This window comes from Neoarius graeffei, chromosome 26 (genome assembly GCF_027579695.1).
Source record: "Neoarius graeffei isolate fNeoGra1 chromosome 26, fNeoGra1.pri, whole genome shotgun sequence".
Taxonomy (NCBI): Eukaryota; Metazoa; Chordata; class Actinopteri; order Siluriformes; family Ariidae; genus Neoarius; species Neoarius graeffei.
Genome location: NC_083594.1, coordinates 40,523,487 through 40,550,517, shown reverse-complemented (window position 1 = coordinate 40,550,517; position 27,031 = coordinate 40,523,487). Strand labels below are relative to the sequence as shown.

The window sequence follows — 27,031 nt, the reverse complement described above, 5'->3', positions numbered from 1 at the left end:
TAGCTAGATTGTAATTAATTTGTAAGAGACGCGAGATGGACAATCGTAACAGAAGTAATGTAACAGACATCATTTTGGAACTCATAGGCTTGACTTTGGCATATAAATATGTTTTTATTACATCTCAGAAAATTAAAGTTATCTTTTAACATATCATTCATTAAAGATTACATGTTTTGTGACCTGATGGTAAAAAAAGAAATGGTTTTAGGTGAATTTTTAAAAATAAGTTCATGTCCCCATTTCAGTACCCTTAAGCGTGGAATCACACACACACACACACACACACACACACACACACACACACACATATATATATAGTGTGTGTGTGTGTGTAAGCGGCTACAGATAATGGATGGATATATGTATATTATATATATATTTCATTCATTCATTCTTCTATTGCAGTAAAAGTCACACTTTGTACCTTTTATAAAAGTACTTTTTCTGTGCTAAGTGGCTTTGCAAAAGGCAGAGTGTGACTAAATCTCCTACCCTTAGACTGTGCTCTTTTCCTTGATTTATACTGCCTTCATTCCTTAATCCCACAGCTTTTAGAGAACACACACAGAGAAATCCCTCAAGTTGTTGGAGCTCAGGCTGAGCTGAAAAGCTGCATAATGCCACTTCAGAGTTTCCTGTCACCCATTTTTATCTCTTGGAAATTCTGCACATGAAATCCACTGCAGACTGGAAAGCCCTTAGAGTTGCTTTGAAGTGATAGTTCACTTATAAGTGTTCAAACTATCTGTGTAGAGGAAAAAGTGTTGTTGTCTTCAGTTATGAGAGACTCTGATGGTGTAGAATGTGGAAAAAAAATACTCCGGACATTACTTTTTGCTGAGAAAATTGTACATTAGCTAATAGTCTTTAATTAACGAGTGGTTGCTCATTGTGAGGGATTACAGTGAGATATTATAACCTAACTAGTGCATCACAAATGACCTGGCGACTTGTTCAGGGTGTACCCTGCCTCTCGCCCATAGTCAGCTGGGATAGGCTCCAGCTTGTCTGCAACCCTACACAGGATAAGCGGCTACAGATAGTGGATGGATAGTGCATCACAAATAATTAGAATATCATGAAACAGTTCATTTTTTATGCAATTTAATTAAAAATGTAAACCTTCATATATTCTATATTCATTAGACTTTCTGATATATTAGTGCTGTCAAGCGATTAAAATATTTAATCGCGATTAATGTCGCGACTGTCATAGTTAACTCGCGATTAATCGCAATTTAAGCGCACATTTTTGTCACATGAAAAAACATTGTAATTCTCTTATCAGCATAAAAAAGTGAATGGGCTTGCTCACCATTTGAACTACGGGGGTACACGGGGGATCCGAGATCCCCTGAAACAGACATAAGATCCCTTGAAAACATGATTTGGGAAATGTTGGGGGGTCTCTAAAATATTGGCAAAATGATGTTTATTGACATAGCAATCATGTGTAACGGGAAGCATTTGCATATCCGAAGTGAGCGCGCGATGGAGATCCGCGCTCTGAGACAAGCGCAAGCACCCCCCCCCCAAGGGAAAATAAGGGACCCCCCCAAAAAATATCGGCATAGTTCGAACACTGGTTGTACCAATGTTTTTTTTTTTTTATTGCAGAGCATAACACGTCTTGTCTCACAGCCACTGCAAAGTGGGGCTGGAGCCGCCGATGGGAAAACGAAACCTAAGCCGAGCACCGTGGCTCTTCGGGGGAGGGCAGAGGACTCTGGCTGTGCGGGGCATGGCATCATGTCACAGAGCGTTAATCTTGCGATAAAAAAATTATCGCCATTAAAATTGAGTCAAGTTAACGCGTTAATAACGCGACATTTTTGACAGCACTAATATATATATATATATATATATATATATATATATATATATATATATATATATATTTCATTTTCCACTTTTTATATTTACCTTTTGACTCTTGTATTTTTTCAGCTCAAACAAAATTTCTTACAATCTGTTCATGTTTTTAGCACATAGGCTTGCATTTCTTAAAGCAGATATGGAATGAGACAATAAGTTTCTCATGTCATCTTGTCTCTTACTTGAACTGCCCCTTGACAACAAACTAATGCGCCAACCTGTTTTCTATTTTCCTCCTCCCTCACTGTCTTCTTTCCCTCCATCATCAGTTCAGCTTGCTAACACAACACAATGTAAAACCATTCCACGGCCATTTTAATGCTGTAACTGTGGAGTGTGTCAAATGTGCACAGCAGTGCTAATGTGCCATAAAAGTTGACCTCAGACTGTTGCCTCAGAGTTAATTATAGAGGCTTAGAGATGTTTTGACACAACACAGTGCCTTTTATATGGGGGGGGACAGACAGGAGCAGAAGCACACAGAAAATTCTCTTGCGTATTCTTAAAGCGAGACGGCCTTTCGATTTCATAAAATCAGTGAAATTTAGTTCCCTCTGAAATTTGGTCATTGTTATATTTGTTTATTTCTGTAATATCTCACAAAATATCAGGCCATTCTGTGGCTGGGAAGTTATTTAATTTGAGGGGATTCCCAAGCAAATAATGTGCATGAAATAGCTCACTTCGCACAGTCAAGCAGACAGAGGAAGTCCGTGTGCACATGCGCAGGTTTACCTTTGACCGTGCACTGACAGTTACAGTACATCATTCTGTCGCTAAATGAACAGCTGATCACGCCGAGGTGCTCGCTGACCGCCGATATTTATTAGTTTGGTCCTGCGTTTCCTTTCCTTTGCAATATAACGTCTTTTCTTCTCGCTTTCCGTTACTGTAGTCAGTCTTCCATGTTTCATTCGCACACTCATGTCCTCCATTTTTCTCTCTTGTTTCAAGTTTGTATCCCACAATGCCTTGCACGAACAGGGGAAGCCCACCATGTGATGCATGATGTCGTATCTTGAACTGGGTCACGGTAAAGCAGGAAGTAATAGCGGAGAATTTAGGGCCATGTGGCCCTAAATTTATTAATTGTTCTATTAGAAAAAAAAGTAATAAAATTGGAAGTCTGTAATTCGAATTCAGTCGCTTTCAGTCCACTAAACAAAAATAATTGGGTGTCGGGGAAAATTCTTTTTATGACCTACAACTGAAATATCCGAAAGGCAGTCTACCTTTAATCCTAGTCTTCAAGGTAGGTTTATTACTTTACACAGGATGAGACTCATACTTTGTTTCTTTCTTTTTTGTTTTCTTTCTTTCTTTTTTTTTTGATAGGTCAAATGATCATGGACCCACAACTTTAGATTAGGATATTTCATTTTAAAATATTTATTAGATTAGATTAGATTCACTTTATTCATCCCACATCAGGGAAATTCACGTGTTACAGTAGCAAGAAAATGTCAAACAGATAACAAATAAAACTGAAATAAAAATTAGACAAACGAAGGATTAAATACAGAGGGCTATTTGCATTATCTACCATGAAAAAGTATAGAAAAATTGCCTTATTGAGAGGCTTGGAAAAATTGCACATTACAGGTAGACTCTGTATATACACACACACATATATACATAAATAATATATAAGTATGCATAAAAAATAGTTTAAGGCCTATATTCATCTCATCTCATTATCTGTAGCCGCTTTATCCTTCTACAGGGTCGCAGGCAAGCTGGAGCCTATCCCAGCTGACTACGGGCGAAAGGCGGGGTACACCCTGGACAAGTCGCCAGGTCATCACAGGGCTGACACATAGACACAGACAACCATTCACACTCACATTCACACCTACGGTCAATTTAGAGTCACCAGTTAACCTAACCTGCATGTCTTTGGACTGTGGGGGAAACCGGAGCACCCGGAGGAAACCCACGCGGACACGGGGAGAACATGCAAACTCCACACAGAAAGGCCCTCGCCGGCCACGGGGCTCGAACCCAGGACCTCCCCGCCGCGAGGCGACAGCACTAACCACTACACCACCGTGCCGCCCAAGGCCTATATTATTTCACATAATAATTGCATCGATGAGAGATGGCAGAGGTAGTAGTGGTGAAGTAGTGCAAATATAACAACAAACAGGTTATTGGTGCTACATTACAAGTTGTGGGTGTTATACAGTCTGACAGCAGCAGGTATGAATGACCTGCGGTATCTCTCCTTCTTACACCATGGGTGTAGTAGTCTACTACTAAAAGAGCTGCTTAAAGCCCCCACAGCCTCATGTAGGGGGTGAGAGGGGTTATCCATGATTGAGGTCAGCTTGGCTAACATCCTCCTCTCACCCACCACCTCAATGGAGTCCAGAAGACAGTCCAAGACTGAGCCAGCCCTTCTGACCAGTTTATTAAGTTTTTATCATAGCTTGTAGTATAAACTCATGCAAACACTTTTGGAAAATACTGTATCACTTAAGTCATTCACAGTATTTGGTTCTCCAAGTGTATCTGCAATGAAATGCATTCTTTATATCTAAAACTCCTGAAGGTTTTAAATTAATACTTCATGAGCAAGGTTCTAGTGGGTTTGCTTTCCTGCAAACCGAGATGTTTCCATCACACCTGACAGTGATTTTACATTATTGGGTAATCTTGTTGTAGCATGTGCAAATATATTGCCTTTAAATCAGCAGTAACATAAGTCATCATTTTTTTTTTTATTGTGTGGAAGCTAAGTGTAAAAAATGACTAATCTTTAGGCATTTTTTCCATTGCCTCCCTCTATCTTCTGTTTCCTTTCATATCTGTGTAGGCAAACATCCAATGAGGAGAATTTGATGGCATTTTATACATATGTTTCTGCAAATACATTTATGGTGCTAATAATTAAGAAGACAATAAAGGCATAGTAGGCGATTTTAGAGAAACTAGCAAGAGTAAGCGAGATTTTGAAAGAATCCGACTAAAAAAATCCCACCCCCTGACTTCAGCCCTCCCTCCAAAGCCAGTATTCCGAAACACATGAACGTGTGCTACCTTATTACTGGTGTAGGACGAGTCCACAAGAGAGAGTGTTGGGGAGAGGAGAGTAACATGTTACTGTCAAATCTAACTACCTCATGTCTCCTTCATATGTAAGAAAACATCTAACATTATCATAAAGAATTGACTTGGCTAGGCTGGTAGTACTTGAGTCCAGGACTCAAACTTGAGTCCGACTCATGGCCTAATAAAAGGACTCATGACTTGACTTGGACTTGAACTCCTTGGACTTGGACTCATGCATTAACTGCATTCGGACTCATAAGAGACAAGGACTCTGATTTTTTCTTTATTTTTTTGTCTCATCTCATCTCATTATCTCTAGCCGCTTTATCCTGTTCTACAGGGTCGCAGGCAAGCTGGAGCCTATCCCAGCTGACTACGGGCGAAAGGCGGGGTACACCCTGGACAAGTCACCAGGTCATCACAGGGCTGACATATAGACACAGACAACCATTCACACTCACATTCACACCTACGGTCAATTTAAAGTCACCAGTTAACCTAACCTGCATGTCTTTGGACTGTGGGGGAAACCGGAGCACCCGGAGGAAACCCACGCGGACACGGGGAGAACATGCAAACTCCACACAGAAAGGCCCTCGCCGGCCACGGGGCTCGAACCCGGACCTTCTTGCTGTGAGGCGACAGCGCTAACCACTACACCACCGTGCCGCCCCTTATTTTTTTGTAACATGCCATAATAATTTGGTATATTTATATCTACATTAATTTTTATACTAATTTCTTGCAAGAGAATGAGACCTGTTCATACATCATGTCCAGGAACAAACTAACATTAATGGTGCTAAAATGCCGAGAGAGGAGCCCCTAGGATTGTCGGCTTTGCTTATACGTACAGAGTTCTCGTGCAGTGGGAAAAAGTGCACTGCTGTGTGTTCCATATGTAGAAGAACTATCGAGGAGACGACGGGGACAACCTCGAACTTCAATCGTCATTTAGCAAGACTCCACCCAGAGACGTGAGTGACACGCTATGTTCATTGCTCTGTTGATAGCAGGGCTTGCTTGCTGACCGATGAACTAGCTTGTGTTAACCTTCTCTCATGTTATTTGCCCTGTTGATAGTAGGCGGGGCTTGTTGAGCAATGAACAAGCTTTTTATCTGTAGCCTATTAATAAAATGGGGCAGTCAAGCAGTAATGTTATTCCAACAGAGTAGCAAAGACGGTTTCACATAAAGGCATCAACAGCCACTGTCAAATGGTCCGGTTGGAGTCTTGTCCTTGGACTTGACTCGAAATTTTCTTTAATGACTCGGACTTGAATACTGGGGACTTGAGACTGGACTCGGACTTGAGGTTTAGTGACTCGACTAAACCTATTTTGGCTGCCAAGTTGTATATGGCTGAAGTATATGGCTGTCAAAAATATTTTCAAGAAATACAAAAAAAAAGAGAAAAAAAATCACCCACTCTGCCTTTGAGATATATTACGCTACGTTCACACTGCAAGGCTTAATGCTCAATTCCGATTTTTTTGTGAAATCCAATTTTTTTGTGAGGTCGTTCACATTCACAAATATATGCGACTTGTATGTGATCCTCAGTATGAACGAAAAGCGACCTAAAAGTGTTCCGCATGCGCATTGCAGGATACGACGACGTCACACGCAGTGAGCATGGCCAGTGTTTACGGAAGTAAAACCGCCCGGTTGCGGTATGACCCATCCAATCTAGCTTGAATAGCTGTATCCCCCCAAATGGAAATCAGCTCCCTAACCTCTGCGTCCTTCCATTGAGAAGATTCAGAACCTTCACAGCCCGAAGCGTCCCTCGCATTGATGTCATATGCGCCATGTTGTAACTTTTTTTGAGAGACCCGCCGCCTACTTCAGCGCAGAATAGTGACGTTTGTGGCTTGTTGATGACGTGTAAGTCGGATGAATGCGACCTGGCAGTTCAGACTGAAGTCGCATATGAAAAGAGCGGATAGGAATCGGAATTAGGACCACATATCCAAACGGCCTGGGTCGGATTTGAAAAAAATCGGATCTGTGTCATTCATATTGTCAATAAAAGATCGGATACAGGTCACATATGGGCGAAAAGATCAGATTTGAGTCACTTCAGCCTGCAGTGTGAACGTAGCCTTAGCTGTTTTGAAGTGGATTCTACAATTATATCACTTTAAAATGAGAAGAGATATCCATTATTGAGAAGTGACCAGAATATGAAGGGTGATTGAGTGGAATGCTGTAGGCCGAGTCTCAGCCACTTGGAGAGAACAGTAATTGCACTGTGTATGGGTCAGTGAAGACAAAATCATGTGTGACATGTGTGTAAATATAACTGAAAGAATTCAATAATATTACAATCATATTTCAAAATTCGGCGGCACGGTGGTGTAGTGGTTAGCGCTGTCACCTCAAAGCAAGAAGGTCTGGGTTCGAGCCCTGTGGCCAACGAGGGCCTTTCTGTGCGGAGTTTGCATGTTCTCCCCGTGTCCGCGTGGGTTTCCTCTGGGTGCTCCGGTTTCCCCCACAGTCCAAAGACATGCAGGTTAGGTTAACTGGTGACTCTAAATTGACCGTAGGTGTGAATGTGAGTGTGAATGGTTGTCTGTGTCTATGTGTCAGCCCTGTGATGACCTGGCGACTTGTCCAGGGTGTACCCCGCCTTTCGCCCGTAGTCAGCTGGGATAGGCTCCAGCTTGCCTGTGACCCTGTAGAACAGGATAAAGCGGCTAGAGATGATGAGATGAGATTTCAAAATTCTTGTTATTAATTACGTTTTTAACTGCATTTTTTTTTTTTACACATTGACCTAAAACGTCTGTTTTTCAGGACTTGGTCAGGATCACTGTAAAAAAAACATCACTGTCTTAATTAAGGACATGCTGAAACTTGAAGTGGATGAGCTACACCAGATAAAGAGCACATGATGTTCTACTCCTTTCAGCCAAGAACAGGAAGCTGAGGCTACAATGGAGCACAATCTCACTAAAACTGGGCACTTTTTCAAACTGGTCTTCAACTAATCAATTTTAGTGGTCTTCTGTTATTATGGCCCATCCACTTCAAGTTTGGGTGGCACGATGGTGCAGTGGTTAGCACTGTCATTTCACAGCAAGAAAGCTCCAGGTTAGAACCTCATGACTGATGGGGGCCTTTCTGTATGGAGTTTGCATGTTCTCCCCATGTCTGCGTGGGTTTCCTGCACAGTCCAAAGACATGTAGTTAGGTTAACTGGCTACTCTAAATTGCCCATAGGTGTGAATGTTTGGATGGGAACTGCTCAAAGTCTTCGATGTCCACCCTGGGTAACTCTCCTGAGCTAGCTAATAAATCTGCAGTAAACAGTCAACCACAGCTGACATACAAGAAGAAGAAGCTCAAAGTTCAGCGATGCATCCTGAAATACTTTTCTGCTCACCACGGTTGCAAAGAATGATTATTTTTTCACATTACATTTAGCAGATGCTCTTATTCAGAGTGACATACAACATACTCAGAGCAGCCTGGGGAGCAGTTGGAGGTTAGGTGTCTTACTCAAGGGCAGCCATTCCTGTTGGCCCAGGGAATTGAGCCAGCGACCTTTTGGCCCCAAAGCTGCTTCCCTAACCATTAGGTCATGGCTTCCCCCATTTGAGTTACTTTATTTGAGTTACTAAACCAGTCTGGCCATCTTCTTCTGTCCTTTCTCTTCAATGTGTTCCTTCTTCCCATAGAACTGCCACTCACCAGATGCATTACTTTTTTCCCTTTATTTTTCTTTCTTTTTTTTTGACACCATTCTGTGTAAACTCTAGAGATTTTTGTGTGTGAAAATCCCAGGAGATCAGCAGTATCTGAAATATTCAAATAAGCCCATCTGAAACCACTGACCATTCCAAGTTACTGTGATCGTATTTTTTTTCCTCGTCTTGATGTGGGATCTGGGTGCCATTTCCTTCTTTCTATTAAAAGACACGGGGATGAACAATCAGCTGGCAACATTTTTTAAACCCCATTCAAATGTGGTTGATCCAAATAGGGAGCATACACAGGGTGTGTGGTCCTGTCACTGTTACAGGGGTAGACTGTGTTCGAGTTGCATTAGACACAGCACAGTGTTTTGTTGGCTAACGTGATTTTCCTTGAACAGAATGGATCACTTGTTTTGTAAATTATGTAATATATTTATGCTGAGGTTAAGTTAGTTCTCTGTTATGAGAATAAATTTACCTTCATTACTCCTGTATGCTTGCATCTTATCTTCCATGCTGTACTCTCTGATCTTTGGAAAAAAACTTCCAACAATTTCTAATGTTACAGAAACAGATTTTTTCCGCAATGTCCTGAGGTGGGGCGGCACGGTGGTGTAGTGGTTAGCGCTGTCACCTCACAGCAAGAAGGTCCGGGTTCGAGCCCCGTGGCCGGCGAGGGCCTTTCTGTGCGGAGTTTGCATGTTCTCCCTGTGTCCTCGTGGGTTTCCTCCGGGTGCTCTGGTTTCCCCCACAGTCCAAAGACATGCAGGTTAGGTTAACTGGTGACTCTAAGGTGGGGTTTACATTAGACCGTATCAGCGGATCATCAGATTAACGTTTTTAAAACGATTAGTGTGCACACAGCAACACCAATACACGATTCGCCTGCACACAGCAACGCCAATACACGGATACGCTCGGCTCCGCAGGCATCCTGCGCTCCAAATCACTCCGCCCTGAACAGCGAGTGCCCTCTGGAGGGTGCGCACTCCGGCCCTGCGCAGCTCACAGAGCGCGCGAGTGTAGTGCACGAGCAGTAATTCGGGACTGAGCCGCTGTGTGTATGCTCTCAGTGCAGGTCGGGCATGTGCGTCACTTACCACTTGCAAGTGGAAGGATGGCAAGCCTAAAGACAATCATAACTACACAATGGGCAGTATTTGCATCAGTATTTGCAGTATTTTCATACTTTTATACTCTTTAATGAAAGGTGATACAAGGCGGAAGTCCGCGCCGTTTTTCAGCAGTCGCGTCACATGACCAACGCCAGCGAATCAGGAAGGTGGATGTCACAGTGACGTTGTCCAATGACGACGCCAGCTAGAGCTCAGCACAGCGTATCCGCGTATCCGCGTATTCTCAATGTTTACACAGCACCGGACCAGACACGATCTGGATTGAATACGTGGATGCTGGCGGATTCCCGTTTCCCGGCGTTTCCAGGCGTTTTAATGTAAACGGACAGTGCATCCGCGAAGAAAACGAGACAGATACGGTCTAATGTAAACTTGGCCTAAATTGACCGTAGGTGTGAATGTGAGTGTGAATGGTTGTCTGTGTCTATGTGTCAGCCCTGTGATGACCTGGCGACTTGTCCAGGGTGTACCCCGCCTTTCGCCCGTAGTCAGCTGGGATAGGCTGCAGCTTGCCTGCGACCCTATAGAACAGGATAAAGTGGCTAGAGGTAATGAGATGAATGAAAAAGGAAATTAAATGGTTTTGAATGAAATAAATCATATCACTATCAAACATTGTATGCCAGAGTCAGAAGCTAGGGGTTTAATGAGCAAAGAACCATGCTTGGAGATCAGTCAGAGTATTCAGATGGTGATTTATCAATATGTATGTAGTAAAGTGCTGTATGGGTGTTTTATGAGCATAATATCTCTCTCTCTCTCTCTCTCTCTCTCTCTCTCTCTCTCTCTCGCTGTGTGTGCAGGAGTTTACATCACTAACGAAGGAGCTGAGTGCATGCCGGGAGCAGCTTCTAGAGAAAGAGGAGGAAATCTCTGAGCTTAAAGCAGAGAGGAACAACACCAGGGTGTGTGTGTGTGTGTGTGTGTGTGTGTGTGTGTGTGTGTGTGTGTGTGTGTGTGTGTGTGAGAAAGAGAGAGAGAGACTGTGAAAGTCAGAGCCTGTGTTTAACATTTCATGAAATGTATAATTTAACTACTTGAGCTCAAGATTACAGCCTTGAACCTTGGCTAGAAGTACAGTAGCAGTCAGACAAAACCATTGTATGTTAGCCAGGAGCCGAGCCGATAAAATGATACGCCAGTGGTTTTCACAATTCGGAATAAGACGCTCTGTTAGGCTGTGGTACAATTTACCAGAAACAAAATAGTCTTAAGGTCTGACCACCAACTGTAGTTAGTTAATGCCCAGGTCAGACGGCAGAAAGACGCAAGCTGCGATCTGCGATCGGTCAGGTGGCGACTGATCACAGGTGGACACAGGCGTTTTGCGTCAAAGCCTTCGTTGTGGTCAGATGTATTGCAAGACGCAGAGTTTTAAGCTATTATGACAGGACGCAACCAGTCAGAAACGCGCAGCTAGACGCAGGTTGATGCAGCGCACAGAAAACCTTTAAAGGAGAACTGAAGTCATTTTTAAACTTGCTACATTTCTTAATTAACATGTTATTCAATTACGTTTTCGGTTTTAGTAACCTTATATCATGACTCGTATTGAAAACTAATTGCAATTAAATATTATACTTATCGGCCTATTCGGTTTGTAGCCATGTTGAACGTAGTTCGTTTGGTCCACGGCAGGCGTCGCTTATCCGCGCGATCTTCACGAGACTTGTGCGAGACTTCAAAACGTGAAGTGTCAGCCAGGTGTCAGTGCCGCCGTTTTGAAAACTGTTTTCCAAATGAAATATTGCACAAAAACGAGTTGAAATGACGATTACTGCCACCTACTTTCAAACTTTCCTGATTGCTATCAAAACAAACAAAACTTCCGGCTTGATTATGTCAGCATTCGAAAGAGGGCACCACGTCTTTTGACAACGTTGGCAGATGTTGGTCGCTTTGATTTCCGCTGTACGTTTTACTTCCATCCTACGATGTCTCGCACAGGTCTCAACAAATCTCGTTTACGGCCATTGCTTTGACATATGGACTGATATATTACAGAGCATATTTCAAACACTTATAACTTGCTATAGCAGTGACAAAATAGCGATCAAAAATGCATTCCTATATTTAATAAAATGAGATCAATAGAATTTTGAGAATAAAAAAATTTGCCTTCAGTTCTCCTTTAAAAAATATAAGGCCATAAGACTGCTCGCAGGTTGTTGTAAACTATTTGCAGGTGCAGTCTGCATCTACCTGCGATGCATCGCAGCCATCTCTAAAGAGCAGTCTTCCCCTGCGTCAGCCTGCGTCTAGCTGCCACTAACTGCTTCAACCTGCGATTGATCGCTAAAGCGTTGCACGACCGCCTGCTTCTAGATGCGTCAACCTGCTATTTGCACCGATTGGAAGCGAATCGCAGCTGAAAAGCGAACAGATTGTGATCCACTTGAGTCAACCTGCCTCTACTAAAGACCCTCTGCAACACTGCCATTATCTGCGTCATCATGCGTCGACGCAAGGTCAGTCTTGTGTCTACCTGCGATTTTGTTATCGCAGGTAGACGCAAATAGTCGAAAACTAGCTGCAGCCTGCCATGTGACCTGGGCATAAATCAAACAATTAGGACAGAAGCCTTGTTTTGACCACTTCTTCATGGAATAAGATAACACATAAAATGAACAGTACTACAGTATTTCCATATTGTTAACACGCCCTGGATTGTTGTTCATCGCAGGATATACAAGACGATAGAGTGTGGAATGCTGCAAGAGGCAGAACAAACTATTTTTCCTCACAAATTTACGCAGCAGTTTGATGACAGAAGGAAAGGACTGGAGTCTAGTATTTAGCGCAATATGTTCAGTTTTATGTAAAACAAGCTGTATCTCAATTGCTTACAAATAAATAAAGCAGTAAAATATATTGTCAAAAGGATGGCTGGCTAATTTACTGTTTTGCATTCTTTTGCTGTGCATTCATTAATATGAAATTTAAAATAAAATAAACAATTTCCTCAAAGCTGAATGCAGAGCGCAGTTAATTAAAATAGTAAAACTCTGTGTGTGTGTGTGTGTGTGTGTGTGTGTGTGTGTGTGTGTGTGTGTGTGTGTGTGTGTGTGTGTAGCTCCTCCTGGAGCATTTGGAGTGCTTGGTGTCGCGTCACGAACGCTCGTTGAGGATGACAGTGGTGAAGAAACATGCTCCTCCACCTTCCGGAGTCTCCAGTGAAGTAGAAGTCCTTAAAGCTCTCAAATCTCTGTTTGAGCACCACAAAGCCCTGGATGAGAAGGTATGACATCACTTCAGTCGATAAGAACAGCTAAGGGTTTTCATCTTCATCAAGGGGTCCTATATGGAAGACAGTCCAAAGGGAAACCCTATGTTTTATTCTTCTCATGGGGAAAACCTTAAGAACCTGTGTGTCAGATCCAGTCAGATTTATTCACACGAAGGGTTGTAGAGATTAATTATTCATGAGTTGCCTTGGTGGGGAGATGTCAACTAGGTCAAGGGAGTCGAAACTGAGGTAGATGGTTAGAAGTTGCAGGCAGATGATGAAGAAAGCAGGCTAAATGTACTTTGTTAGTTGAGAGTTAATTCTAGAGTCTACAGTAAACTGCACAAAACTATGGTGGGAAAATTATTATTATTATTATTATTATTATTATTATTTATTTTCTTTTGCTTTAATGGATGTTTACCCTTTATGTATGGAGAGCTATGCGCAAGACTGTTTTAATCCCAATACCACCAGTTCCTGAAGGAATCCCTCCTGTAGTTATATTTGCTGTACTTTAAAGCTAGATAAAATTGAAATAAAATCTGTATCATGGTGAATTACATTGTGAACAGCACTGTGTTAAAGAGTGCTTTCAGAGCCGCTGGTTGCATATCACTATCCAGTCCCACTCATCTAGTTTAAACTCAGACCAACGACACGTGCCAGCTCAAAAAGTCTGATCCAGACTCCTTTTCAGATATGACTGACATTACACAGTCATTAAGCGGAAATGGATAATTTTTGCTGCCTTTACATACGAAAATAAATACGTCCATTGTAACCATCACTGCCCACAGACTTCCATGTGTCCTTTACGTTGGCATGGATGTTAAGCGATGCATCCACTAGATGGCAGTTCAGAGTCAAAAGTTTCTGACAACAATAAACACGCCGATGATGGTGGAGGCCATAATAATGCACCTGTTAAGAAAGAGTAGATGCTTAAAATTTCATTATATAGATGATTAAAATTTCATCCTAAATTACATAACCTTTCTTCCAAATGTTCCACCATTCTTAAAATATCTTTGTCGTGTCTCGCTTGAGCTATTAGATATACTGCAACCATGATTTCCTGTGGTATTACTTCGTTTCATCCGTATCTGTAACCTTTCAGAAAATGTGCACAAACATGGTCAAAATGAACGCAGAGTATGCACAGAACAGACTCCGCCCATATGTATATGTATTTAACGCTGAGCATAAATGAGCTGTTACTCCTCATTTCGGCACAGTTTTGTTTGGTGTCCGTAATTCCGTATAATATACGCAATATGCGCTCTAGTGTTCAATGCAGAGAAATGCATTTCTTTATGGATGGATCAAAACACCACTGCATCAAATGTAGGTACAGAGATGTACACAAGTGCCGGTGACCGGCGGTTTTCTCTGCCTACACAGATGACCAGAAAAATCAAGCAATTTATATCATCTCTGCTGCCCATAATTTGCTGCAAATCCAATTATTTCACCACGAAATTGTCTTTGATTTGGGTCTAGTGTGACCAGAAGTGACGCCATATTTGTTGATCAAGTCTCGTGCTCTGATTGGATGAGCCAGACCACGTGACCACGCTGTAGCAGACGGTAAAAATGCAGTTGGTGGTTGTTGCAGATGATTTCACTCAGTTTTCACAAAATGCCACTGAAGAAGAAACTAAAACCTTCCATGGGCCAAATAAATATAAAGTCTGTTTCCTGCAGGTTTGTACATACAAATCCTAATTAATATTTTCATATCTAAGAATTGTTATTTTCATATCCAGAAGGTACCCGGAGTGCCTAGGTTCCTAGAGATGTCTGGTCCCTTAGCTAAGGCTTCATACTTATAAAGTGCAAATGAAAATAACTAATTGTGTACAAATATTTATGCTGAAATTAAAACTATACAATACACAATACCACAGCAGAAGCACATCAAGTATATTACACATGCACCAAATAAGCTCACCATGTAGTTATGTTACAGAGCCAGGCAGCGTACTACAGAGGGTAACTGAGAAAGCCAAGCACACATACAGTACATCTGGAGGGAAATTTCGTACATATTTTGCAAGTATTTTACAGGGAAATGGTTAGTAATTTATTAGCTGAGAATGCACCAGAAGCCATGTAAATTTCAAAATTTTCTGGGGGAGCATGCCCACAGACCCCTCTAGCATTACTGCGTGCCGCGGTGGCTTTGCTTCCGCAAATTCCAGAACCGCCTACTACTTTTTTTTTTTTTAAGCAGGCTACTTCAGATTTTCTGGAGAACCCTGTGGGCATGGGCAAGAAGCTAATTTTATCTGCTGCAAAAGGTTTAAAGGTGTTGGAAAAGATTATGCGAATTCTTTCTTGCATATATAATGAATGAACTCTCTCATTGTTATTTTACTTCGATCTAGGTGGTGTAGCCTACAGGCTAACTGTATTTCTTAGCAAAAATAATATTAGTCGGGTTAAGGTGTTAAACTAGTTAAATTCATTTCTTTTTAATAATACAATCACATGATTATCAACATAGTCAAGCATCTGAACTGAAGGAAATAGCCTCTTCACTAATTCATTTTTTCCAATGCTAACTTCCTGGCTAACTTCCTGGTGCACAATGAGTATGGACCCCCCCCCCCCCCCCAAAAAAAAAAAAAAAACTGGCAGAAGGAGTTTGTCAAACACTTTAAAGAACACTGAAGTTCGCTTAGGAATTAATCAGTTTCAGAATCAGTGATTTCGGCAGAAATACCAGCTTGTCCATGCGAGTGCAATTCATATACAAATTCATAATTATTCATATTATGAATTCATATGTATAATGCAGTATACGTATTTATTAGTTTACACATTTATTGTACTGATTTATTTATTTTGCTGTTACTAGTGGAGCCCAAATACTAAATTCCTGCACTGAAGCTGGAAATTTCATTTGTAGCTTATAAATGGCTGTTAATTGAAGTGCAGCCTAAAAGTAGCCATGCCTTGCTTTTTTTTTTCTTTAATTGTGTAAAAGATGACTAGTCAACTACATTTTTTTATTACTGGTTGACCAGTAAAAATTTGTAGTTGTGGAACTCCTTCACACCTCTGTGTGGGCCATTCACAGGAAGTGGGCATGCATTTTGGATGCTTTGGTTTCAGAGAGATACTTTTGCAAACGGAAGTGCCTTTCTTTTCAATCAATTAGAAGCCTTAAATCACTGAAGATGTTTTTTAAATGCAACCCAAAATAAGAAAAAGTTGGGATGGTATGTTGAAATTGAAATTAAAACTTAAAAAAAAAAAAGATTTGTAAATAATCTTTGACCTGTATTGCACTCAAAACAATACAGCAACATTATTTGATGTTTTTCCTCATGAATTTTATTTTTTCAAAGTAAACACATTTCAATTTTGATTCTTATGGTGATGATACACGGGGCAACTTTTTGGGCAATGTTGCCGAGCAATGTTGCTGGCAACGGGCAACTAGGTGAGACACAGGGCAACTAACAATGGGCAACAACAGTTAGCAACGGCGGTTTACAGTTAGCTAAAAAAAATCGATGTCTTAATTTTTGCTGTGACCATTTAATCAAGCTGTCTGTTGTTTTTTAGAGCTTTGGTGAGGTAAATTCCTCCATATAGAATATTAAAATAACTTACCAGCGTAAAAACAGATGAGGAGTCTCTCCATCTCTTCACTCCACTGACACTGAGCGGCCGCCATATTTGTTTGAAATTTCTGATCCGAACCTCACTGGAGGTCACATGACTCGATACTCGCGTTCTGATTGGCTTATCTCAAAAAGTTGCCAGAGATTATCAAAACCATTCAGAAAGAAACAATGTTGCCCAATCTCAATAGAAAAGAGTCAAAACGCAATTGCCCAGCAACATTGCTCGGCAACATTGCCCAAAAAGTTGCCCCGTGTATCATCACCATTAATCTGTGCAACAGTACGGGGTCATCATTGTCATATTTTTCATTTCAGAATTCTCAACACATTCTTTATTGGCAACAGATGGAACAGGCACCCTCTTCTTCCACAGCCATGCCTTTGGAATGTGTGCAGATTGTTATTTTACGTTGTTTTGTTCAAATATCCCTAGGAAAGATATCGTCTTGAAGGCAGCATATGTTGCTCCAAAATCTCAATGTACTTTTCTGCATTAATGCTCCATCACAGAAGTGTAATTTACCTTTGTCAAGGGCACTGACACAACCCCATACCATGACGGGCCCTGAGTTTTGGATTTGTTGCTGGTAACAGTCTGTATGGTCCTTTTCATGTTTGGTCCAGAGCACACAGTGTCCATTTCTTCCAAAAAAAGACCTGGAATAATGATTCATCTGACCACAAAACACATTTCCACTGTGTGATGGCCCATCCCAGATGCATCTGAGCCCAGAGAAGTTGACGGTGCTTCTGGACACAGTTAACATAAGGCTTTCTTTTTGCACATTAAAGTTTTAACTGGTATTTGTGAATGTAACTCTGTACTGTAGTGCTGACAGGTTTCCCAAAGTAATCCTGAGCCCATGTGGTTATATCAGCTATAGATGCTTGATGGTTCTTGATGCAGTGCTGTCTGAGGGATTGGAGATCATGGGTGTTCAGCTTAGGCTTGTGCCCTTGCCCTTTACACACCCAAATTCCTCTAGATTCCTTGAATCATTTCATGATATGATGCATTGATGAGGCGGAAATATCCAAATCCCTTCATGTGTTTCTTTGAGGAACATTGTTTTTAAACATTTCAATACTTTTCTCACACATTTGTTGGCAAACTGAAGATCCTCATCCCATCTTTGCTCCTCAAAGACTAGGTCTTTCCTGGTTGCCGATTTTGTACCAAATCATGATTACAGTCACCTGTTGACATCACCTGTTTCAAGTGATATCATTATTTAATTGTACCTCATTACTAGCCTTAACTTGCCCCGTACTAATTTTTTTGGAATGTTTTGCAGGCCTGAAATGCAGGAATGGATAGATATTAACAAATTAAATGAAGTTGACCAGAAACAACATGAAATATCTTGGGTTAGCAGTGAAGTCTATCTTTTATAGACTTCACTGCTACACTGTTTATACTGTCATATCTGCTATATTTATACTTACACTGAAAATTCTGCTCATACTGCCATATTTATTTATTTATATTTATACTGATAATTACTATACTGTCAGACTGCTGTTCCCGTTTACATTGTTCATTCTGTTTATATTGTCATTCGTCACATTTAAATTTATACCGTTAATTCTGTTCACACTGCCACATTTGCACTTTCTGGATTGCCACTGTCTTTTCTTAGCTTTAGCTTGTGTGTGTAAAATATACCCCCCCCCCCGTTTTTTTTTTTGTTTGTTTTTTTCTTTTTAAAGTTTATATTTTGTACCTATATTTTATTTCATGTTTATTACTGTTTGCACTGCGGATAAGAGGGAAATGCAATTTCAATTCTCTGTATGTCCTGCACATATGGCATTATTGACAATAAAGTAAGTTGACTTGAACTTGAACTTGTTTATACTGTCTGCAATGAAATACAAGTCAAAGTACATTTATAAATCCATTCTTTCATTTTTTAATTCACATTTTCATACTGTCCCAACTTCTTCTGATTTGGGGTTGTATTATCCAGGACAGAAAATGCTGATGATATTGTGCATGATATGAATTGTATGGTGGCATATTACACCATTGCAGGTTTAAAAAAAAAAAAAGGAAATCTGAGTTGAGGGAGTGGGTAATGTTCTGGGAAAAAAAATCTAAGAAATTCCATGATTACGTTGTACATTCTCAAGAAGAAGAAGAAGAAGAAAAACTTGGATATTCTCGGAGATTAAAAACTCAAAAATTTACAAGAATTTGAAATTTACAAGAATGAAAAAAGCAGGGTTCTTGACAAGGAACCAGGCTGCTTCACTTTGCAAAGTTGGATCAACATCATCACACCACAGGTGCCACAGCTGAGCCAAGAATTATAGGAAATGCAATCTTTCCTCCTCAGTTACGCAATATAAAAGAATAAAAGTACTAAGATTTTTTTAAACTACATTTCTCAGAATGCACTGCAGCCAGGAAGCCTGTGATTGTTATCTCTGAGGATTACTGAGTTATTTGAAACTTTTTTAAATTTAAATTGACAACTTTAATCTTGGAAAGTCTGAGGTTTTTTTTTCCAGACTATAACCCCCCAGCACTGTATTATTATTATTATTATTATTATTATTATTATTATTATTATTATTATTTTGACCAACAATATCCCTAACACACCGTTACAGAATTAAGATACTGGGCTGTAGGTTTGTCAGTGTATAATATTGGCATATTGTCTTACTGTAGGTGCGGGAGCGACTGCGTGTGGCTCTGGAAAGAGTGACAACACTAGAAGGCCAACTGACAGCCGCTAATCAGGAGGTATGTGTGTAAAAATTGATGCACATTAATCCTCATTGAAATCATCTTTCTAACATCCAACATCTACTACCACCAGTGGACACCTAAAAACAAACAAACAAACAAACAAACAAACAAACAAAAAAACCTCTCTGAACTTACTTAATTCAAATGTGTATATTGGTTCTATGTGATTGAACTGAATTACATTAACACAATGTGTTTTTTGTATTGCCAATAGGATTTCTATTGTTAACTGGAGCGGCCAATTTATCAGTATGACAAATGGTAGTGTTAGCAAAAAAAAAATACTGCTTTTAGACAGAGGTTTTATGTTACGTGACAGAACGTTTATCATTCACCATTGTACAAGCAGAGAAGTTTAAGGTCTTTGTTATTGTAATTTGCTTTGGCTTTGCTCTGTAACGTTTTTCCATTTGAATGTTTTTTGTTTTTTTCCTGTGAACTTCAGGAAACCCCAACTTCACCATGATTACTACTTGTGTGCAAAATCATACCAAGAAATACCAGCGTCTTTTGTAATGGCGCCTGGTGCAGTTTATAGTGCGTTTATATCTGAAATTGATTTATTTTGTATAATACCCTATATTTTTAAACACACACACACATCCATTATCTGTGGCCACTTATCCTTTCCTACAGGGTCGCAGGCAGGCTGGAGCCTATCCCAGCTGACTATGGCCAAGAGGCAGGGTACACCCTGGACAAGTTGTCAGGTCATTGCAGGGCTGACACATAGACACAGACAACCATCCACACTCACATTCACACCTACAGTCAATTTAGAAATTTAGAGGCACCAATATATATATATATATATATATATATATATATATATATATATATATATATATATATATATATATATATATATATATATATATAATGTATATGTATGTGTGTGTGTGTGTACAACCTGATTCCAAAAAAGTTGGGACAAGGCCATGTTTACCACTGTGAGACATCCCCTTTTCTCTTTACAACAGTCTGTAAACGTCTGGGGACTGAGGAGACAAGTTGCTCAAGTGTAGGGATAGGAATGTTAACCCATTCTTGTCTAATGTAGGATTCTAGTTGCTCAACTGTCTTAAGTCTTTTTTGTCGTATCTTCCGTTTTATGATGCGCCATATGTTTTCTATGGGTGAAAGATCTGGACTGCAGGCTGGCCAGTTCAGTACCCGGACCCTTCTTCTACGCAGCCATGATGCTGTAATTGATGCAGTATGTGGTTTGGCATTGTCATGTTGGAAAATGCAAGGTCTTCCCTGAAAGAGACGTCGTCTGGATGGGAGCATATGTTGCTCTAGAACCTGGATATACCTTTCAGCATTGATGGTGTCTTTCCAGATGTGTAAGCTGCCCATGCCACACGCACTAATGCAACCCCATACCATCAGAGATGCAGGCTTCTGAACTGAGCGCTGATAACAACTTGGGTCGTTCTTCTCCTCTTTAGTCCGAATGACACGGCGTCCCTGATTTCCATAAAGAACTTCAAATTTTGATTTGTCTGACCACAGAACAGTTTTCCACTTTGCCACAGTCCATTTTAAATGAGCCTTGGCCCAGAGAAGACGTCTGCGCTTCTGGATCATGTTTAGATATGGCTTCTTCTTTGAACTATAGAGTTTTAGCTGGCAACGGCAGGTGGCACGGTGAATTGTGTTCACAGATAATGTTCTCTAGAAATATTCCTGAGCCCATTTTGTGATTTCCAATACAGAAGCATGCCTGTATGTGATGCAGTGCCGTCTAAGGGCCCGAAGATCACGGGCACCCAGTATGGTTTTCCGGCCTTGACCCTTACACACAGAGATTCTTCCAGATTCTCTGAATCTTTTGATGATATTATGCACTGTAGATGATGATATGTTCAAACTCTTTGCAATTTTACACTGTCGAACTCCTTTCTGATATCACTCCACTATTTGTCGGCGCAGAATTAGGGGGATTGGTGATCCTCTTCCCATCTTTACTTCTGAGAGCCGCTGCCACTCCAAGATGCTCTTTTAATACCCAGTCATGTTAATGACCTATTGCCAATTGACCTAATGAGTTGCAATTTGGTCCTCCAGTTGTTCCTTTTTTGTTCCTTTAACTTTTCCAGCCTCTTATTGTCCCTGTCCCAACTTTTTTGAGATGTGTTGCTGTCATGAAATTTCAAATGAGCCAATATTTGGCATGAAATTTCAAAATGTCTCACTTTCGACATTTGATATGTTGTCTACCGTATGTCCTATTATGAATACAATATCAGTTTTTGAGATTTGTAAATTATTGCATTCCATTTTTATTTACAATTTGTACTTTGTCCCAACTTTTTTGGAATCGGGGTTGTATGTATGTGTATGCATGTGTGTGTGTCTTTGAGGAACATGAACATTTTTCTTTTATTCCATAAACTACTGACAACATTTCTCCCAAATTCCATATAAAAATATTGTCAATTAGAACATTTAATTGGAGAAAATGACATCTGGTCAAAATAACAAAAAAGATTAAGACTTTGAATCATGCATAGAAATCAAGATCATATTCAATTTTAAACAACACAAAACTAATGTTTGAACTTAAGATGAGTTCAGAAATCAATATTTGGTGGAATAACCCTGACATTTAATCACAGCTTTCATGCATCTTGGCATGCTCTCCACCAGCCTTTCACGTTGCTCTTCTGAGACTTTATGCCACTCCTGGTACAAGAATTCAGTCAGCTCAGCTTTGTTTGAAGCTTTGTGACCATCCATCTTCCTCTTGATCACATTCCAGAGGTTTTCAGTGGGGTTCAGGTCTAGAGATTGGGCTGGCCATGACAGGGTCTTGATCCTGTTGTCCTCCATCCACACCTTGATTGACCTGGCTCTATGGCATGGAGCATTATCCTCCTGTAAAACCCAATCCTCAGAGTTAGGGAGCATTGTCAGAGCAGAAGGAAGCAAGTTTTGTTCCAGGATAACCTTGTACATGGCTTGATTCATGTGTCTTCAGAAACAAAAATCTGTCCCATTCCAGCCTTGCTGAAGCACCTCCAGATCATCACGGATCCTCCAACAAATTTTACAATGGGTGTGAGACACTGTGGCTTGTGGGCCTCTCCAGGTCGCTGTCTAGCTATTAGATAACCAGGTGATGGAAAAAGCTGAAAATAGGACTCATCAGAGAAGATGACCTTATTCCAGTCCTCTATGGTCCAACTCTTATGGTCTTTAGCAAACCTCTGCCTGGATCTTCTTTGCTTCTTATTGATGAAGGGCTTTTTTCTAGCTTTGCATGACTTCAACCCCTCCCAGAGGAGCCTGTTCTGAACTGTCTTTGCTGTGCACTTTACCCCAGCTGTCATTTGCCATTCTTTTTATAGATCACTTGGTGTCAACCTGCAGTTGTTGAGTGACATTCGAAGGAGTTGATGATCATCCCGGTCACTGGAGAGTCGTTTTCACCCTCTGCCAGTCTGTAACTTTGTTATACTCAATGTCTGCTGCATGACCTTGTTCTTATGAACTGCTATCTTTGAAATTTTGAGGATGGAAGCAACCTGAGACTCACTGTATCCCTCTGTCAGTAAAGCCAGAGTTGAAACTTTCTTTTTCTCACTCAAAACTTTTCTTTTTAATTCTTTCAGCATGACGAATAGATCTTTTTGTATTCAAATTAAATTCAAGGTACTCCCAGCACTGTTTTTGCCATCCAATCTGGTCCTATTGCAAGAAGGTAGTGATGTCTACAGCAGTGGTTTTTATACTTTTCCTCGTGAAATAAGATTTGGTTCAGGTGATCACCTAATCAGTACCTCATTAAGTAAAATGAGGAGTGCTTGTGTTGGATTTCCAGCACAGACACTGGAATGGAATGGCTGCCATATATAGAGATTTAAGAAAAAAAATTAAGTGGTCTCTATTTTTTCCAGAGCTGTATATTTTTTAATACTTATGAGTACATACTTTTTGTTCACCTTTATAAGTGCAAAGTCAAAAGCTGTTGTGTGTAAATTTGAAGCAAAAATATAAAATATTTAATAATAAAACAATAAAATCTGTCTATCAGTCAGAAATATGGCAATAAAAAAGGTTTTCTGACCATGAGAGCAATTGCTTAATTGACACAACAAATGATTATAACTATGAAAATAACTATCTTAACTCTTTACCCCTTAAAGCAGTTGCTACAGCCACCCTTGTATATGTATATACTGTTCACCCTGAGAACATATTTATAAGAAAAAAAGTCTAAAGACAAGGTTTTGACAAGGTTTTAGACAAGGCATCATATGTCGTCATTATGGGATATACATGGGGTCGTCATATGTCATCATTAAGGGGTAAAGAGTTAAAACAGGGCTGCATGGTGGTGTAGTGGCATGAGGCACTGTAGCCTCATAGCAAGAAGGTTCTGGGTTTGAGCCTAGTGGCCGATGGGGGCCTTTCTGTGTGGAGTTTGCATGTTCTCCCCATGTCTGTGTGGGTACTCCAGTTTCCCCCACAGTCCAAAGGCATGTAGGCTAGGCTAATCAGTCCCCCCAGGATTTCGCAGGCCTTTTTTGTGATTGTTGCAGGCTAAAATGTCTGATGTTGCGGGGGGTTTCCAAAAAATTGTGATGAAAGTTGCGGTGTTTTTTAGGTTTCTGTTGCGATTACATTGCGGAAGGAAGTGAAAGTTGCGAGAAATTGTTGCGATTTTCTCTTTTTGTGATTAAAATTTAGTGATATGTTAAATATTAAAGTTATTACTGAAAAACTATTGATTAAAAAAACAAGGACACTGAGAAATGGTCCTATAAACAACTTTAACAATATAAAAGATTACCAGGACTACAAAAATGCAGAAAAATAGGCTTTACTTATCCAAATGCACCTGTTGGTTCAAAAGTTAAAGTGCATAGAACCTCACAGCACAACTTGAAGTTACCTTAAAATATAATATACATGCCTCAGCTTTCATGTAAAAAAAATCTATTAATACTAGTACTGTGTGCAGGCAGTCCCTCCTGAAGACTAAATTAAACAATAATTATAAACTAATAAAATAAATGGCTCAGGCTTCATAGAAGAAAAAAAAACAATTTGAACAGAACCTCACAGTATGATGCTGAAGCTGCCTACCCTGGCGAAAAAAAAAAAGTACTTTATTGTATTTAAAGTATATTCATATTTTCAATAGTATATTGAAAATGTCTCATCTCATCTCATTATCTCTAGCCGCTTTATCCTTCTACAGGGTTGCAGGCAAGCTGGAGCCTATCCCAGCTGACTACGGGCGAAAGGCAGGGTACACCCTGGACAAGTCGCCAGGTCATCACAGGGCTGACACATAGACACAGACAACCATTCACACTCACATTCACACCTACGGTCAATTTAGAGTCACCAGTTAACCTAACCTGCATGTCTTTGGACTGTGGGGGAAACCGGAGCACCCGGAGGAAACCCACGCGGACACGGGGAGAACATGCAAACTCCACACAGAAAGGCCCTCTCCGGCCCCAGGGCTCGAACCCAGGAACCTTCTTGCTGTGAGGCGACAGCGCTAACCACTACACCACCGTGCCGCCCATATTGAAAATGTACTTACACAAATTGTACTTTTTGTAAATATATAAAAAGTATACTAACATCACGCTTTCACTTTTAACACACTTTAAAATAATTATACTATATTACACTTTATAGAAATATATTATACTAAAATATACTTTAAGTGAAAGTTATGTGCAATTTCTAAAGTGTACTTAGTGTACTAATTTCTAAAGTGTACTATAATACAAACAAAGTACACTTTAATTTGACTAATTAAGCATATATTAGTACATATAAAGTCATATACTTAACCTTCCTCTGGTGTTAGCTTTCTGTTACTATCTCTTATGTTAACGGGTCGGTTTTGACCTGTGTCTTAAATCAGCCATAAAATACCCTAAAAACAATTATGTATCATCCAGTTTGTTTCTTACCTCTTGGCTACCTTGTTAGGCTCCCTTATCCATGAAAAGATTGGTTTTAATATTTTTGTTGTGGCCCCCTGGGCCTTTCTTTTAACAGCATACCCCTTGTTTTCAATATAAAAAAGTGGTCAAATGAACCTCAAGAGAATAATGTAAACAAATAAAAGGTTGTTCTGTTACCTGACTATTACTGAGGGGTATTAGATCACATCTCTTAAATGTTCAAAAAAAATTTTAATTTTAATATTATCAACTATAGTAACATCTATGGTGTTTCAGGTCAATTTCGACCCATATATATTTACTTCAAAAAAGGGCAAAAAACAAGTCTTTTTTTTTTTCTGTTGACTATCAGTGGCCTCATTGCTGGATCTGTACACTCCAGCAAGGAGAAGAACACCAATGTAGGCATCCAGGCATGCCCAGATTTTTATGCCATATTTGCCTGGCTTACCGGGCATGTATTGCCGGAACAGGCATTTTCCACGGAAAGGGAGAAAACGTTCATCTATTGTCACCTCTGGCCCTGGGTTGAACATCAGTGGAAGGAGTTGCACCCATCTCTCCCAGACATCCCTGATGGGAGCAAGCTTGTCAGATTTTGCTCTGGTGTCTCTGTTGTCAAATCTGAGGACTCTTGATATCATTCGAAAGGTCTGAAGTGACATTGTTGCCCAGAAAATATTCCTGCCTGTCGATGCGTCCCAGAGACTATCAGTGGCCTCATTGCTGGATCTGTACACTCCAGCAAGGAGAAGAACACCAATGTAGGCATCCAGGCATTCCTCATCAATGTCATTCCACATGTTGCCATGGACTTTTTTTCCTTCAAGATTTGTCATAGCAATTATGACTTTTTTTAGTGACAATGGCATAAACAGATCAAAACATGACTTGATGTCACTTACTCTCGTCACAGCAAACCTTGTGATCCCAGGGGTCATTTTGATGACATTTGCAGCAGCTGTCCTGCCATGTACGTCAGGAGGTACTGAGCTCCAACAGATGTTGCCACTTTTGGATCTGAATGTTTCAGCAGGAGCAGCTTCAGCACCAGTGACGACCTCATCAGACTGATCAGATGTGTCGGTGTCTTCCGGTTGATACGCCACATCATCTTCCTCCTCAGAGACCTGCTCATCTCCATCGCTATACTGCTCTGTGTCCTCTGCCTCATTATCAGCAAACATATGATCCAGAGCTTGGCTTACATTCAGTCCTCTTCTCATTGTTGCATGCTGTAAATTGGAGATGTGTACTCTGCAAGTCACCAACTCTAAACTCAATTGGCTTTACATGCCTGGACATGTCTGTCTTTGTTTGTTCTGTCAAACAGGCAAAGAGAAAAGCCCCTGACTGAAGCACAAGTGGTTGGAGGAAGAGCTGGCTGTTGGCTGATTGTGTGTTTATGATTTCAGTTTTGGTATTTATTATTGTTTTATAGTCTTATATTTTAACTGGGTTGAAATTGACCCTAACAACACAAAGGTCACAATTTTCACCAGAGCATTTTATAATTTAGTAAAATTATTTTTGGGATTTTATTTTGTTTAAATAGAAGTTCCTGACAAAGTCAAAAAAGTATACAAAATATACTTTAAGTTGTTCCACTTTAGCACACAAAAGTACACTAAATACACTTCAAGTTGCACTTTTCTACAATTTAATTACAATTAAAATATATTTAGTACAAAATTAGTTGTTCCAAA

The 27,031-nt window shown here is 40.2% G+C and overlaps 1 protein-coding gene across 1 annotated transcript in view; it reads left to right on the top strand.

The window, feature by feature from the left end:
• Positions 1–27,031, top strand: part of ppfia4 (PTPRF interacting protein alpha 4) — a 381,591-nt gene that overhangs the window by 260,130 nt on the left and 94,430 nt on the right. Inside the window, exons 2-4 of the mRNA XM_060910159.1 lie at positions 10,571–10,672; positions 12,841–13,005; positions 19,309–19,383. Of these exons, the coding sequence (XP_060766142.1) occupies positions 10,571–10,672; positions 12,841–13,005; positions 19,309–19,383 (342 nt within the window). The remainder of the gene's footprint in view (positions 1–10,570; positions 10,673–12,840; positions 13,006–19,308; positions 19,384–27,031) is intronic.